The sequence below is a fragment of the Lepidochelys kempii genome, chromosome 7 (assembly GCF_965140285.1).
Source record: "Lepidochelys kempii isolate rLepKem1 chromosome 7, rLepKem1.hap1, whole genome shotgun sequence".
Taxonomy (NCBI): domain Eukaryota; kingdom Metazoa; phylum Chordata; order Testudines; family Cheloniidae; genus Lepidochelys; species Lepidochelys kempii.
The window spans coordinates 73,716,213-73,737,814 of record NC_136386.1 but is presented as its reverse complement, the minus strand read 5'-3'; the positions used below and the strand labels follow the sequence as shown (position 1 = coordinate 73,737,814).

Genomic DNA, 21,602 nt, shown 5'->3' with positions numbered 1-21,602 from the left:
TTTGTCTGTATAATCTCTGTCTGGTTCTGTGATTGTTTCTGTCTGCTGTATAATTAATTTTGCTGGGTGTAAACCAATTAAGGTGGTGGGATATAATTGGTTAAATAATGTTACAGTATTCAGAGTAACAGCCATGTTAGTCTGTATTCGCAAAAAGAAAAGGAGTACTTGTGGCACCTTAGAGACTAACCAATTTATTTGAGCATGAGCTTTCGTGAGCTACATCCGATGAAGTGAGCTGTAGCTCACGAAAGCTCATGCTCAAATAAATTGGTTAGTCTCTAAGGTGACACAAGTACTCCTTTTCTTAATGTTACAGTATGTTAGGATTGGTTAGTTAAATTTCAGTAAAATAATTCGTTAAGGTATACATAAGCAGAATTCAAGTTTTACTATATAGTCTGCAGTCAATCAGGAAGTGGCCGGGGGGGGGGGGGAATGGGAACAGGGAATGGGGATGGGGAAATTGGAATCATGTTTTGCTAAGGGGGGGAATGGGAACAGGGACACAGGTAAGGCTCTGTGGTGTCAGAGCTGGGAAGGGGGACACTAAGGAAGGAAACTGGAATCATGCTTGCTGGAAGTTCACCCCAATCAACATCGAATTGTTTGCACCTTTGGACTTCGGGTATTGTTGTTCTCTGTTCATGCGAGAAGGACCAGGGAAGTAAGCAGGTGAAGGAATAAGTCCCTAACACACCGTCGGTACCGATGGTCTGGAATCAGACTCCACACAAGGCCAGAGTGCCTCTGCCATGAGGAACTTGCTGAGTCACAGAAGTGGAGCGCCACGGGTCCTTGACAGGAAGGACTTGCTGATATCACAGAGGGTGACAAGGTGCGTCTCACCTAGGCAGTAGAGACAACATGTGTGCTCATCACTCACGGAGAATGAGTGAGGGCATAAGGCACAGTTCTTGAACCCCAGGATGCAGGGATAATCCCCTGAAGAGGCCAGGGGAGGCCCTGCATGGGTCTACTATATACACTAACTTATTTCCAGAAGTAAGAAGAAGCAGCAGAACTAAATAACTGTGTCTATAACCGTCTTTCACACAGAGGCTACGAGTGCCTAGAGAGGATTCTGATGCCGACCATGTGGTAAGAGAGAACTGAGCGTGCATCGCCCACACTGTCTCTTATAGCCTCACATGGAGCATGTGGCAATGTAAGATGACCGTGTGAGCCAACGGACGCTGCAGCTGAAAAACTTCTGGCTCCGGCACATGCACACCCATATTTGGAATACATATAAGGACCATCACTTGAAGAACTCCTCCTCCTCCCCATCACAGAGTTAAGAGGATAAGAAGTGAGGTTTCATTTCAAAGATTATACTAAAGAAATAAAAAGGGAAATACAAACAACTGTAGGTTATCTTGCTTAAGTCTACGCTCTCTAGTGAGAACTCAACCACCATATTTTAGATGTTTAACTCCTTTCTAAGTCCAAGCAAATTGGCCTAAGAAAGTGGTTTTCAACCTGTGGGTCCGCAGACCGTGTCTAAAATTTCCAAAAGGATCTGCACCTCCATTCAAAATTTTTTAGGGATCTTCAAATGAAAAAAGGTTGAAAAGGCTAGCCCTGTTCTTCCCTCCCTCCCCTTTGCATTGCCTTCCTCTGCCTCTTCTTATTAGCCCCCAGTTGATGGGGTAATTGGCTCAACCAGCCAGGCTGATTGACTAATTACTCCCATCAATTTTCTCCAGGGGAACTAATTAATATTGAGTGATCAGAGTACAGGCTCACCTGTTTGCATCCTGCACTCTGTCACAGGTGTATTTACAGGAGTGTCAGGTGTAAGAGACGGGAAACAACTGTCCCACCCTGGTTGGCATTGGTGAGGCCACAACTGGAGTACCGTGTCTACTTCTGGGTGCCACACTTAAGGAAAGATATGGACAAGTTGGAGATAGTCCAGCAGAAAGCAACAACAATTATGAAAGTTTTAGGAAACCTTACCTATGAGGAAAGGTTAAAAAAATCAGATATGTTTAGAAAAGAAGATTGCGATGGAGATGAACCTAATAACAGATTTGAGATATATTAAAGGCTGTTAGAGGATGGTGATCAATTGTTCTCCCTGTCCACTGACAGGACAAGAAGGGAAATTTAGACTAGATATTAGGAAAATCTTTCTAACTGTAAGGCTAGTTAAGCACTGAAATAGGCTTCCAAAGCAAGTTGTGGCATCCTTGTCATTTGAGGTTTTAAAGAACAGGTTGGACAAACACCTGTCAGTGATAGTCTAGGCTTACTTGGTCCTGGCTCAGCAAAGGGGATTGGGCTAGATGACCTTTCAAGTACTCTTTGAGCCCTATGTTTCTATGCTGCTGCTTCTGGCAATGTCCAGTAGTTAATGCTTCAGTGACAGAAGTAACCTCCACCAACTTCTCACCTGGCCAGGTATGCAATGCCACACATGGAAGGATAATATCTTTCTGGTTTCTAATATCTGTTCATAATTAAATGAATGTTTATATTACTTAAGAATGTACTACTAAAAATTAATTTACAAGCAGTAGTATGAAATGACATTTTATTTAATTACATTCAGTGTTTTGTATTGTAATGCATTACTAAATAAAAAAATACTAACAGAAATGACAAAAATCCACTCTTAATTTGCGTAACCCAATTATATTAAGTGCTGTTACAATCAGAAAAGTCAGAATCAGACTTAGACCATAAATGCAGGAACACAAAATTTCATTTCTTCAATGCCTTCCATATCAACTTTGCTCAATTTAGAAGTCAAAAGGTTAATTTTTTCCTCTATCTGTCAGTATTACAAACTCAGCATGGGATCTGAAGAGGAAAAAAAAAACAAGCTCTGTTCTCTCTGCTCCTGACATCTTCAGAAGTAATAACAGGGATTTGTAGACACAATTGGCTAACAACTTAATTGATAATTAGAGCTGAGAGATATTTTTTGGCCTTTTTGAGGGGCAGAGGATAAAAATATGGATTTGTTTTGACAAGCATTTTGCAGGATTGTTTCAGTCAAAAAAAGTTAAATTCAGAAAATAAATTGAAAAGTTTTGATTTTTCAGTGCAAAATGACTCGTCTAATTCCCTTCAATTCCATTTTAGAAACATTAAAAATGTTGGAAAATCAAACTGAAATATTTAGTTTTGAGACAAACAAAATGTTTATTTTCACCCCTATGATTTTCCTCACCTTTTCAGTTCAAAGACTTCAATAAATTTGTTTTGGGTTGACCTGAAAGGATTTTCCCTCCATATTTTTCAGAACTGCCAGCAAACCAAAAAAAAGTCATTTATTCACACTGTTCTGCTGATGATGCAGGAAACAGAATAAAAACCAGCTCGTTCTTAATTCTGATCGGTATATAAATCAGCTAGGAGTCGAAGACACAAAGTGGAACAGGTATGTTTAAGGTGCCATTTTTTTTATCTATAAACTAAATGTTCTCCTCCCCTACGCTCCCTGGAACAGAGGATAGTCTATGCTGCATAGACTAGGCTCCCCAGCTAGGGAGGCGTGAAAGGCAGAGCAGCACCTACATGGAGTTTCCATGGGATTCTGGCTCCACAGCTAGGGATTAAGGCTGGATTCTTCTAGATTTTCATTTCTCTGTACCTGGGGGGAAACGAACACAACTGTAAGATTCAGAGTCTGCAATGATTTCTGCTGAATCTACTTCGATAGTGGGACAGCAGCAGTCCTGAAAGCCAATGGCAGCAGGCTCTGGCCTACAATGGATCCCCTAGAGCTGGAACTTAGGGTTGAAAATTGCGTTCCTCTTTCATGGGAGAGGTAAATCTGACACACCCCAAAAGAATTCCAAGGGCACTTAGTAAATGGAAAGTCAATTAGTTTCCAATCCCTTACGGAGGCATAATTTTCATAGGGGGAAGTTGGCACCTAATTGCTAGAGTTTGCTGAATTTTTCTTATGAAAGAGGTTAATATTTGTCTAATTTTTTTTTCCAAACCAAAAAAGTTTTCTTTTTTACTTTTCCATAATTATCTCCCATTTTTCAGAAAACTACCCCTGTCCTGCTCCAAAACACACCCACACACAATTTTTGGTCCATGAAAGTTTTAGAAAAATGTGTGTGTGCAGATACACGTTTCTTTTGAAAATGTTCATGGAAAGTAATTGCCATTTTCCAGTCTGCTGTATTAGTCACTTTTTTGGCACACAGAATTAAGAGCCAAGCACTGCAGCCTCCTTTCACATACGTAGTGCTGTCACAGTGGCAATTTCGGGCCCTAAATGAGTAATTGTTTTGCTTGAATGTGTTTGTGTATGGAAATGTAGAGATCTTCAGATGAAACCCCAGCACAAGAGAAATGTTTTCCAATCATAAGACTAACCTAAAAACACAACTATTACTCATCATCTCTTGGGAAACAGAATGACTTTGTATTCCTCACAGCCAAGCAGATTCTTATCGTTTATATTTAGTACATATTAAAGGTGGTGTTTGGTCAATCAGTGATGTACTGGAGATGCAGCATGTAGACCCAACCCTGCACTCTATATTTAGGGAAACACTCCATTGGTTGCCACTTTCCCACCTAGGGACAGTACTTTTCTATAGCAGTTATAGTGCTGTTTATTTGCTCTTGCTAGTAGCAGCACTTCACAATGATTAGTGCCAAATCTCCCCTTATTGCAGGCATCCCCACAGCTCTAACCCCTTGAGGTCATCTCACAGTTTGGTTAGGTTCTTCTCTGTGCTCGCTACCCTGCCAACTTTGGTATCAGCCAATTTGATCATTGATATATCTACACCAGTAAAACCAGTGATGAGCTGCCAAAAGCGGGTTTCCTCCTCACCCCACAAGGGGGTTGTTGCCCACCCCCGCCCCCCAGGACTCCTGCCCCATCCAAACCCCCGCGTTCCTTGACTCCCCTCCCCAGGACCCCTGCCCCATCCACCCCCCTCCCCTGTCCCCTGACTGCCCCCAGAACTGGGCAGGAGGGTCTCGTGGGCCACCGTAGTGGATGCCCACCCCACCCCTAAGAGCCAGAGGCACTTGCTAGGGGGCAAGGTGGGGAGTCCCGGAGGTGCTTACCTGGGGCAGCTCCCAGGAAGCATCCGGCAGGTCTCTCTGGCTCCTAGGGGCAGGGGAGAATAGCTAGGGGGGGAGCAGCGGGAGCGGCCGCTCCCCCACTGATCACATCAAAAGTGGTGCCTTAGGTGCCGACTTCCTGGGTGCTCTGGGACTGGAGCACCCACAGGGAAAATTTGGTGGGTGCAGAGCACCCACCGGCAGCTCCCCGCCCCACGCCCAGCCCCAGCTCACCTCACCTTGGCTCTGCCTCCGCCCCTGAATGCACTGCCCCACTCTGCTTCTCCGCCCCCTCCCCCGGCTTCCCACAAATCAGCTGTTCAGCGGGAAGCTGGGGAGGGCTGAGAAGCAGGCGGCGGCTTCCCGCTCAGGCAGAGGGTGGTGGAGGTGAGCTGAGGCAGGGAGCGGTTCCCCTGCGTGCCCTCTCACCCCTGGTTACCTGCTGCGGCGCGGGTGGCCCACCTTGTGCCCCCCCCAGCTCACTTTCGCCTCCCTGGGCCTGTGTGTGAAGCCACCGCCTGCTTCTCAGCCCGCCCCAGCTTCCCGCGTGAACAGCTGGGGGGGGCGGAGAAGCAGAGCGGGGCGGTGCGTTCAGGGGAGGAGGCGAAGCGGAGGTGAGCTGGGCTGGGGGTGGGGTGGGGAGCTGCCGGTGGGTGCTCTGCACCCATCAAATTTTCCCCTTGGGTGCTCCAGCCCTGGAGCACTCATGGAGTCAGCGCCTAAGGCGCCACTTTTGGCCGGTTAAATTTAGAAGCCCTTTTAGAACCAGTTGTCCCTTGCAGAACAAACAGTTCTAAAAGGGCTTCTAAATTTAACAACCGGTTCTAGTGAACCGGTGCGAACTGGCTGCAGCTCACCACTTAGTAAAACCCATGAAACAATAAGCAAACAAAATAGAATTGCTAGCAAATTTCTTGAAGGCATACAAAGCAGCCCAGAATACAGTCCGAATACACTCACCTATGAAACTGGAGCGTTCCAACCTGCCATGATCGCCTTGTATTCCTACTGCAGATTTTTCCATTGTCATGGCAACAACTCCACAGACCACAGTAGGAGAACCACTAACATGCTTAATGCAGACACCATTTTTTCATAAATTAAAGCCAATTACAGTCATTAATCTTTGTCTTCTAAAAATCATCCTAAGAACGTGTCCGCTTAATATGACCATGGTTCCTAAGGTAAATGCATATGGTTATAATTACATTATTGCCAATTAATACTTTATAGTTCTACAGCGCCTTTCCCCTGAGGGCCTCAAAGTGAATTTCAAATACTAGATAACCCATTTTACAGAGAGGGAAACTAAATCATATTGAGATTGAATGGCCTTCCTGAGAGAACAAAACAACTAAGTGGTAGAGCTAGGGCTAGAATTTACAGCGTCTCACTTCCACACCTATGCTCAGACTGCTCAGCCACACTCCAGAAGTTCAGACTGTGAAGAGACTTAATTTAGTTGTCTTATAAAACTATCGTAAACACAGTGCACCAATTTCCATACCTAACTCTGCAGGCATAACTTCCACTGGTATCAATGAGGAGTTGCATGTGCAGATTCAAGAGTACATTCTAGTCTGTTTGCCCCTTTTCTTCTTTTTATGCACACATGGCTGCAGCAAATGCAGCTTTTCTAGTTCTCAGTGCCTCTTCTGAAATTACATACTTCTTAGGCACGAGAAAAGAACTGTTAAAAGTGAGGGTTAGCAGAGTCATAAAGTACATTATCTATGGAGAAAACATGAATCCCCGTGTTCCTTCTACAACGTACAAAAGCTATATGGAGACATACCAATTGATCTTTTCTTCATCAATATGACCCAGTAGGAGAATGTTGTATATTGAAAAAAGGTTTTATGTCTCAACCTTCAAGATGGAGGTCTTTGAAAGGTCCCTTCACTACATTAAAAGAGGCTATTACTCATTTCTTCTCCACAAAAATGGCAAAAATTTAAAAGCTCCAGTTTCAACACAGCCTGAATATCACAGATAGAAAAGGCAAAAGCCTGGTTCAATTTAGCAATTTTTCCCTCTAGTTGCTAGGTTCACTCCTATCTTTCCATTTCATGTCAAGTTTAAAAACATGATTTTGGGGCATTCTACCAAAAAGGAACATCTTGCACTCTGCAAAGTTTGTGCATAGAAATTTCTCTCTCTAAAGTTTGTGCCAAAAATGTCAAACAAGCCATGTTTCATCATAGCCACAGCTCTGTAAGAGTCCCGTTGAGGTAAGGACAAACATTTGACTTTCCATGTGTACATATTTGCCAGGTCAATTTTACATTAGATTATTTTTGTTCTAGATCAATGCAAAGAGTGTGTGATGGGGAAGATAATCAATATGTAAACAAACTTCAGCTTTAAGCTCTCCCTGAGGTTATAAACAAAGGTTTTGTTTTTTTAATTATGCAAGATTCCTTGACCACATTATTTTGTCCTCAGAAAATCTGACAGTTTGATAGGTAGATGATATGCAGAGTCTGGTTGGTTTTACAGATGAATAAATGAAAAATGTTAGTTCAGGGAAAAGTTATGATTTCCAAAAGCTGCATAGATGAGGACTGTTTACTGGAATCAATCACAAATGCCTAGTGCTGTAAACCCTCTGTGATCATAAGGACATGTTCTCCAAGCGACCTGCATCCTCACAGTCAGTCCCTGACTCAGAAGTCAAATCAGGAATGCTGAGCTGGGTAGTCACTCAGCTGGAAGTGCAAAAGCACAGGTCTGGTGAGAAACTAAATAGATGGCAGAGGAGCTAATATTAGGTGTATGGTAGTCAGTCTTTAGCTACTCCATGTGATTTCCTGCCAACTAAGTTAGCAACTACATGTCCATAGGCTCTCTCCCACCTCCCTTTCTCAACAAATACCTACTGGTATCTTTAAAAAAAAAAATCCTATCCTCCCCGCCCCACACACACACACACAAAGCCTCCTGTACCAGATTTTCTGGTGTGCTCGGTTTAATTTTTTTTCTGCAGAGTGAAGGCAGTGGAAACCTGTCATAACTCCCCAGCTGAGTACGCCTCCAGCATAAGGGAGTCTCCAGTAGGCCTGGAACTGGCTTCTACTCTTCCTTTCCCTCCAGCCCCTGTGCAGGGAGCATGACAGGGCCAACCAGGAGTATACAGGAAAAGAGATAGAAAGCAAAGCACAATCCTCAGCTAACATATGGGAACAAAAGCCAGCTGGTGCAGTTTAGAGCAGCTCATAGGATGCCGTACACTGCACTGAAGATGCCGCAGAGATGTGGCTCCCTATATTTGTGGAGGTGGTTCACTGAGATACATTGCAGTGAATCACAGTAACACAAAACTGTTTCCGTTGAATATAGAGATGGCGAAAATGGAATTATAGAGTGCAGAGAAATACATTCCCCAAGAAAGTTTACCACTACAACTAGTATCAAGTTGATGCATTAAAAAGAGACACACAAAAATCCAAATTTAAAGAGGACGTTCTTTCCTGATTTCACACTAGTGGGGAGGAATAAAGCAAAACAAAGATAGGAAAGGTGAATGGATTTACTCTCAACTATTACTACCAATTTATTCACATTGGCTGATGTTACCCTATAATATTAATTTAATGTCATGTATTCCTTAATGTATTCCTTAGTTTAAACTTTAGAGACTTATAGAATCATTCTGGAAGCCTCTAAAATCTCTAAAGGTGTATGTTGTTTACTCCAGAATCATATGAATACTAGTCGCAAGAAAGCACAGTATTTGGTTTTGGGAAAAACAACTACACATTTGCTCATTTCTCCCAAGTCATGCAGTCATGCCTAGAATATTTCCCCCCTCCCCGAAGATGGCAATGACTGACCCACAAAAACAATGAGGAGTCCAGTGGCACCTTACAGACTAACAGATTTATTCGGGCATAAGCTTTCGTGGGTAAGAAACCCACTTCTTCAGATACATGGAGTGAAAATTACAGATACAGGAATAAATATATATTGGCACGAGAGAAGGGAGTTACCTTACAAGTGGAGAACCAATGTAGAAGGCCAATTCAGTCAGGGTGGATTTGATCCACTCCCAGTAATTGATGAGGAGGTGTCAATACCAAGAGAGGGAGAATTGCTTTTGTAGTGAGCCAGCCACTTCCAGTCCCTATTCAAGCCTAAATTGATGGTGTTAAGTTTGCAAATGAATTGTAGCTCAGCAGTTTCTCTTTGAATTCTGTTTTCGAACTTTTGTTGAAGTATGGGCTACTTTTAAATCTGTTACTGAATATCCGGGGAGACTGAAGTGTTCTCCTACTGGCTGTTTTATGTTACCATTCCTGATGTCTGATTTGTGCCCATTTATTCTTCTACGTAGATGCACTCCATGCATCTGAAGAAGTGGGTTTTTTACCCACGAAAGCTTAGACCCAAATAAATCTGTTAGTCTTTAAGGTGCCACCGGACTCCTCATTGTTTTTGTGGATACAGACTAGCACAGCTACCCCTCTAATGACTGACCCAAATGCTCCCAACTCTTCGCATGGTTGGAAGGGAACAAACACCTGCACAAATGGACAATGGGGATAAAGTGGAGGGGAGAAGCAGGGTTCCCCTGAACCCATATTAGCCCTTCTGCATGGAGTACTGGGTATCAGAGATTCCAGGCATAAAGGAGGAATGAGCACCTAAAGGAAGGGACAGAGGGGAATAATGTATTATGAAACATGCTCCCCTAGGAAAGAGGCTTGAAGTCTGTGATGATTTGCTACCCAACAGTAGTGCTTCTCCTATGAGTACTACCTCCCCAACTGAGGGCCAAATAATAACAATCTTGATCATATGGAATAGTATTTTACACCATGTACCTTACTTCTAGAACAAGATTCTATTCAATGTCAGTAAGAGTACCACAGTTAGGCACTGAGATATTAATTCCTTGCAGAGAGAGCCAATGTGACACTTGCAAGATATTTTGAGGGTATGGAAATAAACATTAATGTAATGACAGGTTTCAGAGTAGCAGCCGTGTTAGTCTGTATTCGCAAAAAAAAAAAAAGGAGTACTTGTGGCACCTTAGCAACTAACAAATTTATTTGAGCATAAGCTTTCGTGAGCTACAGCTCACTTCATCGGATGCATAACATTAACGTAATGTTACCTTCTGCAAGCCAAATATTTTGCTGCATATTAATTCTGAGAACAGAAACCATTCACCTAGTACACTGTATTTCAGCCCTTTCAAGAGAGATATGTGTATAGGACAAGGAATCAAAAGCAGTTTTGTCAAGTAAGGCCTGCATGATTGGGCCTTTGGTTTTTTACCCTACAGATCATCTAAATTCAGAAGTTTAATGTAAATCTGCATATTGAATCCACCCTTAAGACATTTCTACAGAACTGATACTGTTTTGGAGCTCTAGATTGAGTTTCTGAATAAAGTCAACAGCAGCGGCCACATTCTGGTTCTTTAGGAATGGGTGAACCTTCCTCACAAATGGTTTTTGGGGGCAGTTCCCAGGATTTGCAAAACTAGCCTGAGTCAGAAACCCTTTTAAACATAAATCTAAATTTAAACCCATTTTTATTTTTACCAAGAAGGATTCCTTTTAAATTAAATGAAAAGCTGTGTTTTCCCCAGCTAGCTAAAGGGAAGCTTGTGCTGTGTAGTAGGAATAGAACAAGAAAGCTCTGCTGGTGTAAGTGGACACACTATTCCATCTATACCATATACCTCTAATATAGTTTACCACTACAATATTTCTCTCTTTCCCTCTTCTTATTTCCCAACCCTCCTCCCCACTCCTGCCACAGTCTCTCCATATTAAGGCACAAAACCAATAATGTGCAAGTCAAACTTCAAACAAAAATGCTTGCAGGGGATTGAAATCAGGCAGAACAAGTCTGCTGATCCCTATTCAAGAGACCAGGTCACAAGCTGATGGCAGTGAATACAATATCAGTAGAGCCATAGTTTCATCACTGGAATGCAAAAATAATAAACTTAGATTTTTATCTTTGCAATGTGAGAGTTCAGCAACACGTAGATTAATTTATTTCCACTTTGGAATACCTAATTCACTCAAGCTAAGATTTCTGTTTCCCAAGTTTCAGCCCAGAATAAAATTTTGCTGACATATATAACTCATATCAAACACAGGGGAAATGCTAACTCTACCCTTTACTATAAATGTCATGAAATGTACCACTGTGATACATGCTCCAAACAGAGAATTGTGAGGGGAACCATATAGAGAAGTTAGTACCAGAAATTTTGAAAATTAATTTTTAAAGAGAACTGTGCTCAGCTTTGACAGGAAGCATATTACAAAGGATTAGTGTAGAGTTCTTCTTGTACTCCATTGCATACCCATATGAACATTGCCAATCAATGTCAACAGCTTATTAATATTTTACTGAAAACCTGTAAGATGATTCAAACTTCAGCTGTCTTGATAGGGTGTTACTAAGCGACTTTGCTGCATGTCTGAGAATTAGTTTTCACAGCACTTTTTCACTCAAAACCACAGATCTATATTGGTACATTCAAAACATTTTCCTCATAACCTGCAATAAGCTCAAACAACTGTTTCCCAAAACTGTATGTTTGCACCACCTTTTCCAGCTAAACACAAGAGAGACTCCACGGTGTGTCTCAAATGATGCACTGCACTCACCGTAATCACTGTCATAAAATACTATGAATTTTTGCCATCGAAGTTCGGTGACGAGTTTCAGCATAACATCATTGAGGCGGACAGGCGGTCTGGCTGCTAGTGTGTATTCTTCCTCCTCAAGACTAGGATTTAGGTGGCAAGCAGTGCGCGGGGAACCTCCCGAGTTGCGCTGTACAAAGAGGTGTGGAATGTGCATGGCATCTGTCAGGGACTGCAGGGCATTGGCTGAGGCACAACCAGTGGATGTCACTAAGGCTAAGATTCCCAGGGTCATCAGGTCACAGGCTGAGGAAAACAAAGGAGAAAACAGGGTTAGAGCAACTTCAAACTCCTTTGGTCTAGCTAAGCACTACAGACAACGAGGTAGATACAATTTCTGCCCTGAAGAGTCGGACATGCTCTGATTAGTTATACTACAGTTATGCCACATTGCTCCAACTGAGAGCAAAACCCCATTGAGCGAGGTACTGTACATATACAGTCAGAAGCAGTTCCTGCACCAAAGAGCTCACAATCTAGGGTGACCAGACATCCCAATATTACCGGGACAGTCCAGATATTAGGGGCTTTGTCTTATATTCGCAACTATACCTGCCCCCGCCCCCCAAAAAAGTGTCCCGATTTTTCATACTTGAGATCCGGTCACCCTATTACAATCTAAGTTGGGAAAACAGACCAAGGGGTTGGGGTGGGGGGAAGATGGAGGAAGAAACAATGTCTCCATTTTTTAGATGTGAAATGGAGGCAAAGGTTAAATAACTTGCCTCAGGTCATACAGGAAGTCTGTGACTGAGACAGGAAGTGAACTCAGAACTGCTGAGTCCCAGTCCAGTGCCTTAGCCACAAAACCATCCTTCATCTGATGTGTATTGCAGAGATCAAAATGTTGGGGCCCTAAAGAGAGATTTCAGTCTCAAGCATTTGGTTTATACAAAGTTCTGAAGGATTTTTAAACTTACAAAAAATCCTGCATCTTTTTAACCAAGAAAACTCTCAAAGTATGTTTTAGAATGAAGGGAAAAGCATGAATGACGAAGCATTTAACAACACTGTAAAGTTGTCTTTAAAAAATCTGGGAGAGCAGCTGCAATTTAAAAGCAAATCTGAAACCATCTGCTACTGAAAACTGAGTGTCACACAAATTCTAAATACCTACAGTGTTAGCTGTAAAACCTAGCCCTGGGATCTCCAATTTAGCAAGCTATTATTTTGTTTAAAAGTGCAACTGACACATCTGTTATATTTTTCCATACACAAAGAACAACCATGTACTTTCAGTCTAAGTTACTTTTATTTTAGATTATGGGAAAGAACAAGAAAGGATCACAGTAAAGTTTCCATGAGAGAGCACAGTGTCGCTGTAACCTACCAGTCTGCGTGTTATGCAATCCCACCCCCACCCAGTGTCCAGTTTACAGAAGAATCTGTTATACCTCCCACACACACCCCAGCTAAAGCATCGGGGCTATAAAGAGCCATGCTTTCAGCTCTGAAGGTCCCTAATACAGTCCGCAGCACCTGTCTCAGGTAATTATATACCCCCATTACTGTAGTATCTGAGCAACACACACTCTTTAATGCATTTATCCTCACAACAGTCCTTTGAGGCAAGGACGTACCATTCTTCACATTTGATGGCTAGGGAACTGAGGCATGGAATAAGTGATTTGTCCCATAAGAAGCCTGTGGCAGAGCAAGGAACTGAGCCACATCTCATATCCTTGCTTAGTGCCCTAATCATTGCACCATCACCTTCCTCTATTAGATAGTGCCGGTCACGTAAATAGGGAGTCATCCGGGATCTAAAGTGCTGATGAGCTTCCTTTGTCCACAGGAAATTTGCAACCTATTGGTCAATGAATGGTGTGTCCACACTGCACCTGATCCACAGAGGAAATGTGGTAATTACAGCTATCAGCTCTTGAGTCTGAGCTGTAGACCCATGCTTTTAGATCTGGAGGCCCCTCATTCAATGCCCGTTCTGCAGAAAGGAGGCCCCTAATGGAGAGGTGCAGTACAAATAGTACAACACTCAAACAACTGCATACACCACAGCTACTAATATTCATTATTCAAACAGGGGGAAAGTAGCCACAAAAATCAGATATGGAGTTTGAACAAGAAGTTCTAGAGTTTAAATCCAGAATAGAGTCCATTATAAAGACACTCTCCTCCTCTCCCTCATATCCTCCCATGCCCGTCCCCCTCCCAAAAAAAGTTCTGCATTTTGAAGCCCACACATACTCAGTATGTTTCCAATATATTTTCTGCTCTGATCATACAACAAAAACAGGCCTCTTGTGCTATTTCTGTGTGACCACTTTGGTCTTGGATGGAACCTGAAAGTATGAAGAGTTGGAAAGTGAAGGAAAAGAAATTAGGGATCCATTGAAAAAAACTCCAAACGTGCCAGATCCATCCAATTGGCCTCCCTCAGTTCTCAGAAGCAGAGAATCTGTACAGGTCACTGGTAATTACATACCATACATTTTTTAACACAACCAGTTAACTATTCTACAGAAGGTCTTTTTAAAAAAGCACGGAAAACACAGTGATTTCACTTTGACATCGGACGTACATACTTCACTGTATGGGGAATGCTCAGCAAGTAAACTAATCAAACAGTGAAAAGGTGAAGTGCTTTTAAAACCATTTCCTTGATGGTCCTTACAATAAATGTGTCATCTGCATTATCTAAATTTACTCTGTGTTACTTATATAAAATTGTTGTTCTGCCCCTCCCCGGGGAGCTGACCTGATTCAGCAGCAGAGAAGCATTGCATTGCCAAACAGGAGACCTACAGTTGGTAACAGATTTGATTTCCCAGGCCAGTTGCCAGACAAAGCAGAACATGTCACATAGGTAATTTACTTAGTCATAGTACGGGAGGGAATGGGGAAGAAAGAAGTAGGGATAGAGGAAAGAGAATAGCCCAGCTGAGACACTCCTGGAGGGATCACCAACCAGTGAGCTTTGCCGTCATCTAAGGTGAGAACAACATGCCTGGATCTACAATTCTACTTGTAAAAGTAGCCAGAGGAAAAGCAAAACCTTTTCCTAACAGTGTGCATTGTGGGAGACACCATGGCTCAGAGATAGGTAATGAGTTATAGAAGCAATCAACTGTGGAAAATTTGACCTATGTCAGAAGCAATAAGAAATTCTTACCATTTCACTGTTGCTTCGTGATCTAAGTGAAATGAGAAGGCTTCCTCAGTATAGCTCAGACTCAGACTTTAAGGTCAGAATAGCTGCTAATAATGGGCAAATATCCATGTAACAAAAGATAACCTCATACAGTAGTTGGCATTAACTGCTAACTGCTCCCTTGTTGGCAGCTAAGAGTACAGTGATTCAGGGGATTGTTGAAACAGGGCCCTCTGATCTCTCAGGATACCCTGAGCACATGGATTATGCCAAGTGTGTGGTTGGGGAATTTTGACCTGCTGCTGTACCGTACATGTTGACTGGCTAAGTAGAAGAATTCAGTATACAGGGCTCTTAATCTAGTAGCTTTCACAAGTTCTAAAACATCTGTAATTTCATTATATTCCACATTTAGAGTCTGAAATAGTATAATCAGAGAGAACAATACAAAAATGGGGGAGAACTCTAAACAATGTGATTTCACACTGTATTAGTCACGTCCTTCTTACTACAAAGTTTGTGTAACATGTGAAACAAAAAGAAAAGGAGTACTTGTGGCACCTTAGAGACTAACAAATTTATTTGAGCATAAGCTTTCGTACTCCTTTTCTTTTTGCGAATACAGACTAACAAGGATGCTACTCTGAAACATGAAACAAAGCAGTTGATTTTTTTAAATAGAAAGCCTCTACTGTATAAATTACAATATGGTAGAGTCCAAAGAGTTCAACCAACTTTCCAACGCTAACAATTCTGTTAGGATTTAGTACATTAAGAACAAATGCATCGCCATCCATCTGTATGCATCAGTGAATAACTCTGAAGGTATAACATAGAATCCAATCCAGTTTTATTTAATATCTCTCTCATTCATGAGGCATCTTTAAAAGTGGTTTAAAGCAAAGTAATGACCAAGAATAAGAAAAAATCTGAAAGCAATTTTAGGGACATTTGTCAGGATCCCCCTCTCCCTTTTGCTTCCAGCTGTTGCTGTGGTATGAGAAGAGATTTGTTAATTTTCTATTCTATTTTTTTCTGATATTGGCAGGGAGTGCTATCTAATGGTTAGAACACGACTGGGACTCATGGATCCTTGTTTGCACAGAATTCAGTTGCTCCCTCAGTATATGACCTTGAGTAAATCACAAACTCTCTGTACCTCACCCATATATAAAATACTAAAAATGCTTTGCACATGATTGGTGCTTTTCATTTGAAGATGTCAACGTGCTTTACAAAGGGTGATAGTTTGCTTGTCTGTAAAATGGAAAACAAGATGATGTGATTTTAAGGGAATTGTTCAAGATCACACAATGACTCACTAGTATTGGGGAGAAGAGAATCCAGGACTCCTAACCCTCATTCCTCTTCTCTAACCATTAGACTCCAGTACCTCTCACTGCTTCATCTAAGACTGTTACAATAGCAGCTGCCTACCTCACAGGGATATTGTGACATTTCATCAAGTAATGCTTTTAAAGTCTTGAGATCCACAGCTGAAAGACAGAATAATTTAAATGACCTACCCTCAGGGTTTCACTGATTAACAAACAGTAAGATGTATTAGTCTAACTGTATTGCCTTCATCGCTGATGGTCCCTGTTTTACAGAAGATCTCACATCCCACGAACTACTGGGCAGGACTCCTGCAGTTTATTAGCTGATGGCAACATGAACCCACTATTGCCATCATTTCTAAAGGACAATAATGTATAAAATAGATCTAGTGAAATTTTTATTGCCTCTGATCACAGATCTGTCATCCTCCTACTTAATGTTAATGAAGCTTTCAAAACTATAGTCTTCATATGCCTTGAGCAAGAAGCATCTCCCACAATCTCTTTTGAATTCTGCTTTCATAAGCTCTCCTTTTTACTTCTGAAGGAGGATTTTCATCTTTCTAACACCTCCTCCATTACTAAGTACTCAAGGCTCCTTGGCCATGTTCTCCATCCATCTTCTCTAAGACATTTCATTTCTAGCTTCTACCTTGTATACCATCACTTTCTGTCGCCTCTAACACTTCTTAATCTGTCTATTTTGACTGTTTGGTCCTGGCTACAGTATACCACAACTTTTCACTACTCCATTGACCTACGTCTCCAACTCCACTCCATTCAGACTATACGTTAGCTTGGAAGTCCAGATATTTTGCAATCATTCTCTATCTTACACATACATTTTCCTACCACATTTCCCTGTCAGTGGATATGCTGAGGCTCATGATTATTTATGGAATATGGTAAGAATAATTCTTTATCTTGACCCGAACATCTATTTACTATTAATTTAATCACTACTGCTATTCCTTCCTGAATTGCCATCTTATTTCTAAAGACAAGTACAATCTGTAAAGTTTGAATTTGGAACTAATTTTCCCCAAAGCTCAGGGAAGTTTGGATTCTGGAGTTTGGTTCAGGCCCATCTCTAACTAAATCCTTAACTCTCTAAACTTCAGGGAGTTTATGTATTAGAGGCAGACTAATATATTGCTCCAGAAAACAGAGGCATAACTCCAACTTCCAGTCTCTCTTCTACTGGTTTCCCATTCATTCCACAATATGACTGAAAAATTGCTCTCATGCTGCCACAATTATCAATAAACTAGCTCCCACTACATTGCCAGCCTGAACAATATATCCAAGTACTATAATTCACTCTGCCTCTCCAATTTTGACCTCCTCTCTACTCCTCTGCTCTGTTCTTAAGTAGTTGGATCTCACTTCTATTTATGTTGCCAAATCTATCCTGGACTCTTTCCCTGATTTCTTCTGAGATACTGAATCACCTTAACCTTTTTAAGGTTAAACCTTTCCTTTTCACTTGAATTTGTGTGTATCTTTCCCTTTACTGCTATCTGCAATATGGCTTATGAGAGAGACGCTATAGAAATAATTGCATTTTATAATATTCGTCTACTCGAATGTTGAGAACTCGCTGCCACGTTGCTAAGGAAGTTCTTTCAAATCTGGCAAGTGTGCATGCATCCACTAGACTTCATATACCCAATACTTCTAGCGCAACACTCTGCAAAGAAATGATTAACAAAGTTGCATTTAAAGTGTTTGGAATAAGGCTTCAAATCTAGCAGCCCATTGAGATCAGCCTGTGGAGGGGTGGGAGTTCACACTTGCTTTGGTGCAATTGTTTCAGTTACTCAGGCTAAAGAATTATCATAGAATATCAGGGTTGGAAGGGATCTCAGGAGGTCAGCTAGTCCAACCCCCTGCTCAAAGCAGGACCAATCCCCAATTTTTGCCCCAGATCCCTAAATGGCCCCCTCAGGAATTGAACTCACAATCCTGGGTTTAGCAGGTCAATGCTCAAACCACTGAGCTATCCTTCCCCCCGATGAAGCTTATCTGCATAAACCAGAAGGGCTAGGAAATTCTGGGTTTGTTTATTAAATGAAAGCCCATATTCCAAAGAATACAGTGAAATCGGGGGGGGGAGGGGGATCTATATAGATTGAATCCCTTGAATTCATTGACTACACTTGATCTTAGCTCTGAGGAGCCATTATCCATGCCTGCAGATTTATACAGTCCAAGGTCGATAGCTAGCTAATAGCCTACTAACTTACCTAATAACCATGGCATATGCAACAGGCTGAGTTATATGTTCAACAGCATCTTACAAAAACACTTGGATATTTGAATCTGGTTTTACTAAGAAAGAGAATGAATACAGAGGAAAATAGAGCTATTTAATTCACTTTTTGTAAAGTGACAGGAACTTTTATTTTCAACTGGAGAAAACACTTGAAATTGGAACGTGCATATACTTGACTTAATTCAGCGTAAATCAAAGAATGTCACTGAAGTCAATGGAATTATACTGGTGTTAAACAGATATATGTGAATTTGGAATTGCGCCTACTGGTCAGCAAAAGGCAACTCTGACATTCAACAGCCAGCCACAGTGTATCAAAGCATCAAGCACTGCAAGTCTTGGCTGAAGACTTGAATATGCAAACTTCTGAAGCAAAGCTGTAATTTACACTGTATTCGTATTACCAACTGAGCCAGACAGAACTAATTCCAACCAGCACTAATATTTACACTTTTTCAAACCATGAAAGGCAGGCTTATAAACTTAAAACTTACAAAAGAAATTTAAACTTTGAAATCAGCTGTTCTGCTACTAATGTATCATCAGCCATTCAAAACTAGAACTGTGTAAACAGTTTGGGTTCATTAGCAATTCTGGGGAAAAAATTGCTTCAGATCACCCAAAATTAATTTTTTTTAAAAAGTTTGGCAAATCAAAAAGTTGAAATTAATGTAAAGTCAAACAAGATATTGGCTGATCCAAAACAGAATGCTTTCTTTTGATTTTGTGCTCCCTTTATGCTGTTCATGTCCTTTAATTAAAATAAAAAGTCTTTTGAAGTTGGAATATCTGAATGTTTCATTTTGAAAATGTCAAAACAAACATGTTGAGTTTTTTTAATTCTTAAGTTTTGTTTTCAGCTGAAACAATTAGGTGAAATTGACATGAATTCATGAAATGTTTGTCATCAAATCCATTTTTCACTTAAAAAAAAGGGCTCAGTGGAAAAATTTTGCCCAGCTTTATTCAAATTCTCAGTCTAATCAGATATGGTTTTGAACACGTTTGTATGATGGAAAGTTTTCTTTGGAGGAGTAATTAAGAGCAGTAAAGAACTAAATGATCAGTACGCATCATGTTGATTGTATATATAACATTGTTTGATTTACACTGAACCTAGTCAAGTATATGCACAAATTATCAGAACGCTGAATGCTTAATATCTTCCAAGAGACACATCCTTGGAGATATTCATATTTCTTTTTGCCAATGACGTCAATGTTTAAGAAACGCGTGCAGGACTGCTTGATTGTAATGTTAGAAAGGGATAAATATGGAGAGTAATGTAACATGAAAAAAATAATATGCCACCAAGCAACAGATCAAAACAAAGTATGATGGTGTAATTCTTTGCGTAGTGCTAAACTGAAGGAAACAAACTGAAACAGTGGGTATCTATTATAGACCACTAGATCTAAAGGAGAGCAAAAATTAAACATTCTTTCACTACTACTTAGTGTTAGAATGGTATCACAGGACACCATACTCATAGGGAATTTAAAACCACACCGACACCTTTTGAATAAGAAATACATCCTCATACACATGGTCAAGCAATTTCCTTAATTACAGTATCCATTAGACAACATAATGATGCATAAAGTAGGGAATCCACCCAGAGAAGATACCCTGTCTCTATGTCTTACCAACAAAGGCACACTTCGTATGAGAGAAGGCAAATTACCTGAATTTGCCTTAATAAGGGATGGGTTCCCAGAAAACAGCAACATAAGGCAAATGGACTTCAGGTCAACCAAACTTTAGAAATTAAGACATCTCGTCACTAAGGCGTAATGGGTGGCACTATTAAAATCTAAAACTAAAAAGTGGGTAGGGCATCTCCAAAAGAGTTCACTCACACTGGGGCACCTCCTCATCGCTGTATCTGGGTGATCAGCTCTCATCTGGTCAAACATCCCATTTTAGGGTATCAAAGTCCGTCCAGCCCAGCTGTCTGGTTGGTGTCTCCAACAACCCTATGCTCCATCCCATTGACTTGTAGGGGAACCTAGGCCCACCTGCTACTCTGGGTTCCAGCCCATAGATCCTACAACCAGAAACTAAAGTCTGCGCAACCTCAAACCTCACTGCTCCCTACTCCACCTCCAACAGACTCTGTTCTCCACCCTTCTGGATAAATTCTTCTCTCAGGGCCAAGATCCCAGGGATTCTCTTTCTCCCTGGGTTTCCTCCTTTTCCCTCTCTAAGTCCAGAAAATGACTACCAGCTTCCATTCTGCAGCCCCTTTCTGCTACCAACTTCCTGGCTTTATATCTTAGCCATCTTCTCTCCCAGTGGATCTTTATCAGGCATTAGTCATTTTCAAATCAAGCCAGACTCTCCCCCTGCTGCAGCCCACAAAATTAGGTGGCCCAGTTTGTACCACCTTAACTTTTTCAGAGCTGGTGTGGAGTGAGCACCCCATCAGAGCATCTTAAAAAAAGGTACAGTCTACAATTCCTCTGAGAAAAGCAATTACAGTGTGGTTAAAAGAAAATCCTCTTATAACTGGATTGAGAAAAGCGGGAAGCAACCAAAGAATTCATTCAAAACAGTTAATTAAGTCTTGCAGGAAAAAGATAAATGTAGCAAAAACAAAATAAATTAATTCTTAACAAAAGGGGTCAAAGGGGAAAAGGACACCTTTTATAAATATATTAAAGGAGCTAAAAGAGGCCCATTAAAAGTAAGGAAGGGGATTAAATTAATGATGGTTCAAAAATGGCTAGAAACTGAATTGCTTTTAAAATCCAACTTTAAGAAACAGTTTAGACTATTAGGAAGTGAAAACCTTGTGAAAACAGATATTAACATGTTAGTAAGGGAATACTTGGAAAAATGTAAAGACATACAAATCAGAGGGTATTGATAATATGCATCCAGGAGAAATAGATTAATTAGTTCATTAACACTATATTATTGACAATTATTTCTGAAATGCCAGAATACTAAGAAGGTATCAGAGCACTGGATAAAATACCGTGCACTTCCATAGCACCATCGTGGGGAAAGCTTGAACTCAAACATAATTACTAGAGCTGGTCAAGAATTTTTTTATCAGAATGATTTTGACAGAAAATGCAGTTTCTACAAAATTGAAATTTTCCAATGTGAAAATACTGGTTTTGCTGAATTGTTTTAATTTTCCATTAAGAAAATTAATA

At 41.0% G+C, this 21,602-nt stretch overlaps 1 protein-coding gene across 5 annotated transcripts in view; it reads right to left on the bottom strand.

Annotated features, from left to right (window-relative positions):
- GRID1 (glutamate ionotropic receptor delta type subunit 1) overlaps nt 1–21,602 on the bottom strand; it is an 834,382-nt gene that overhangs the window by 486,699 nt on the left and 326,081 nt on the right. For all 5 annotated transcript variants that reach the window (XM_073353357.1, XM_073353358.1, XM_078853794.1 and 2 more), the window contains exon 3: nt 11,679–11,963. In XM_073353357.1, coding sequence (XP_073209458.1) covers nt 11,679–11,963 — 285 coding nt within the window. The remainder of the gene's footprint in view (nt 1–11,678; nt 11,964–21,602) is intronic.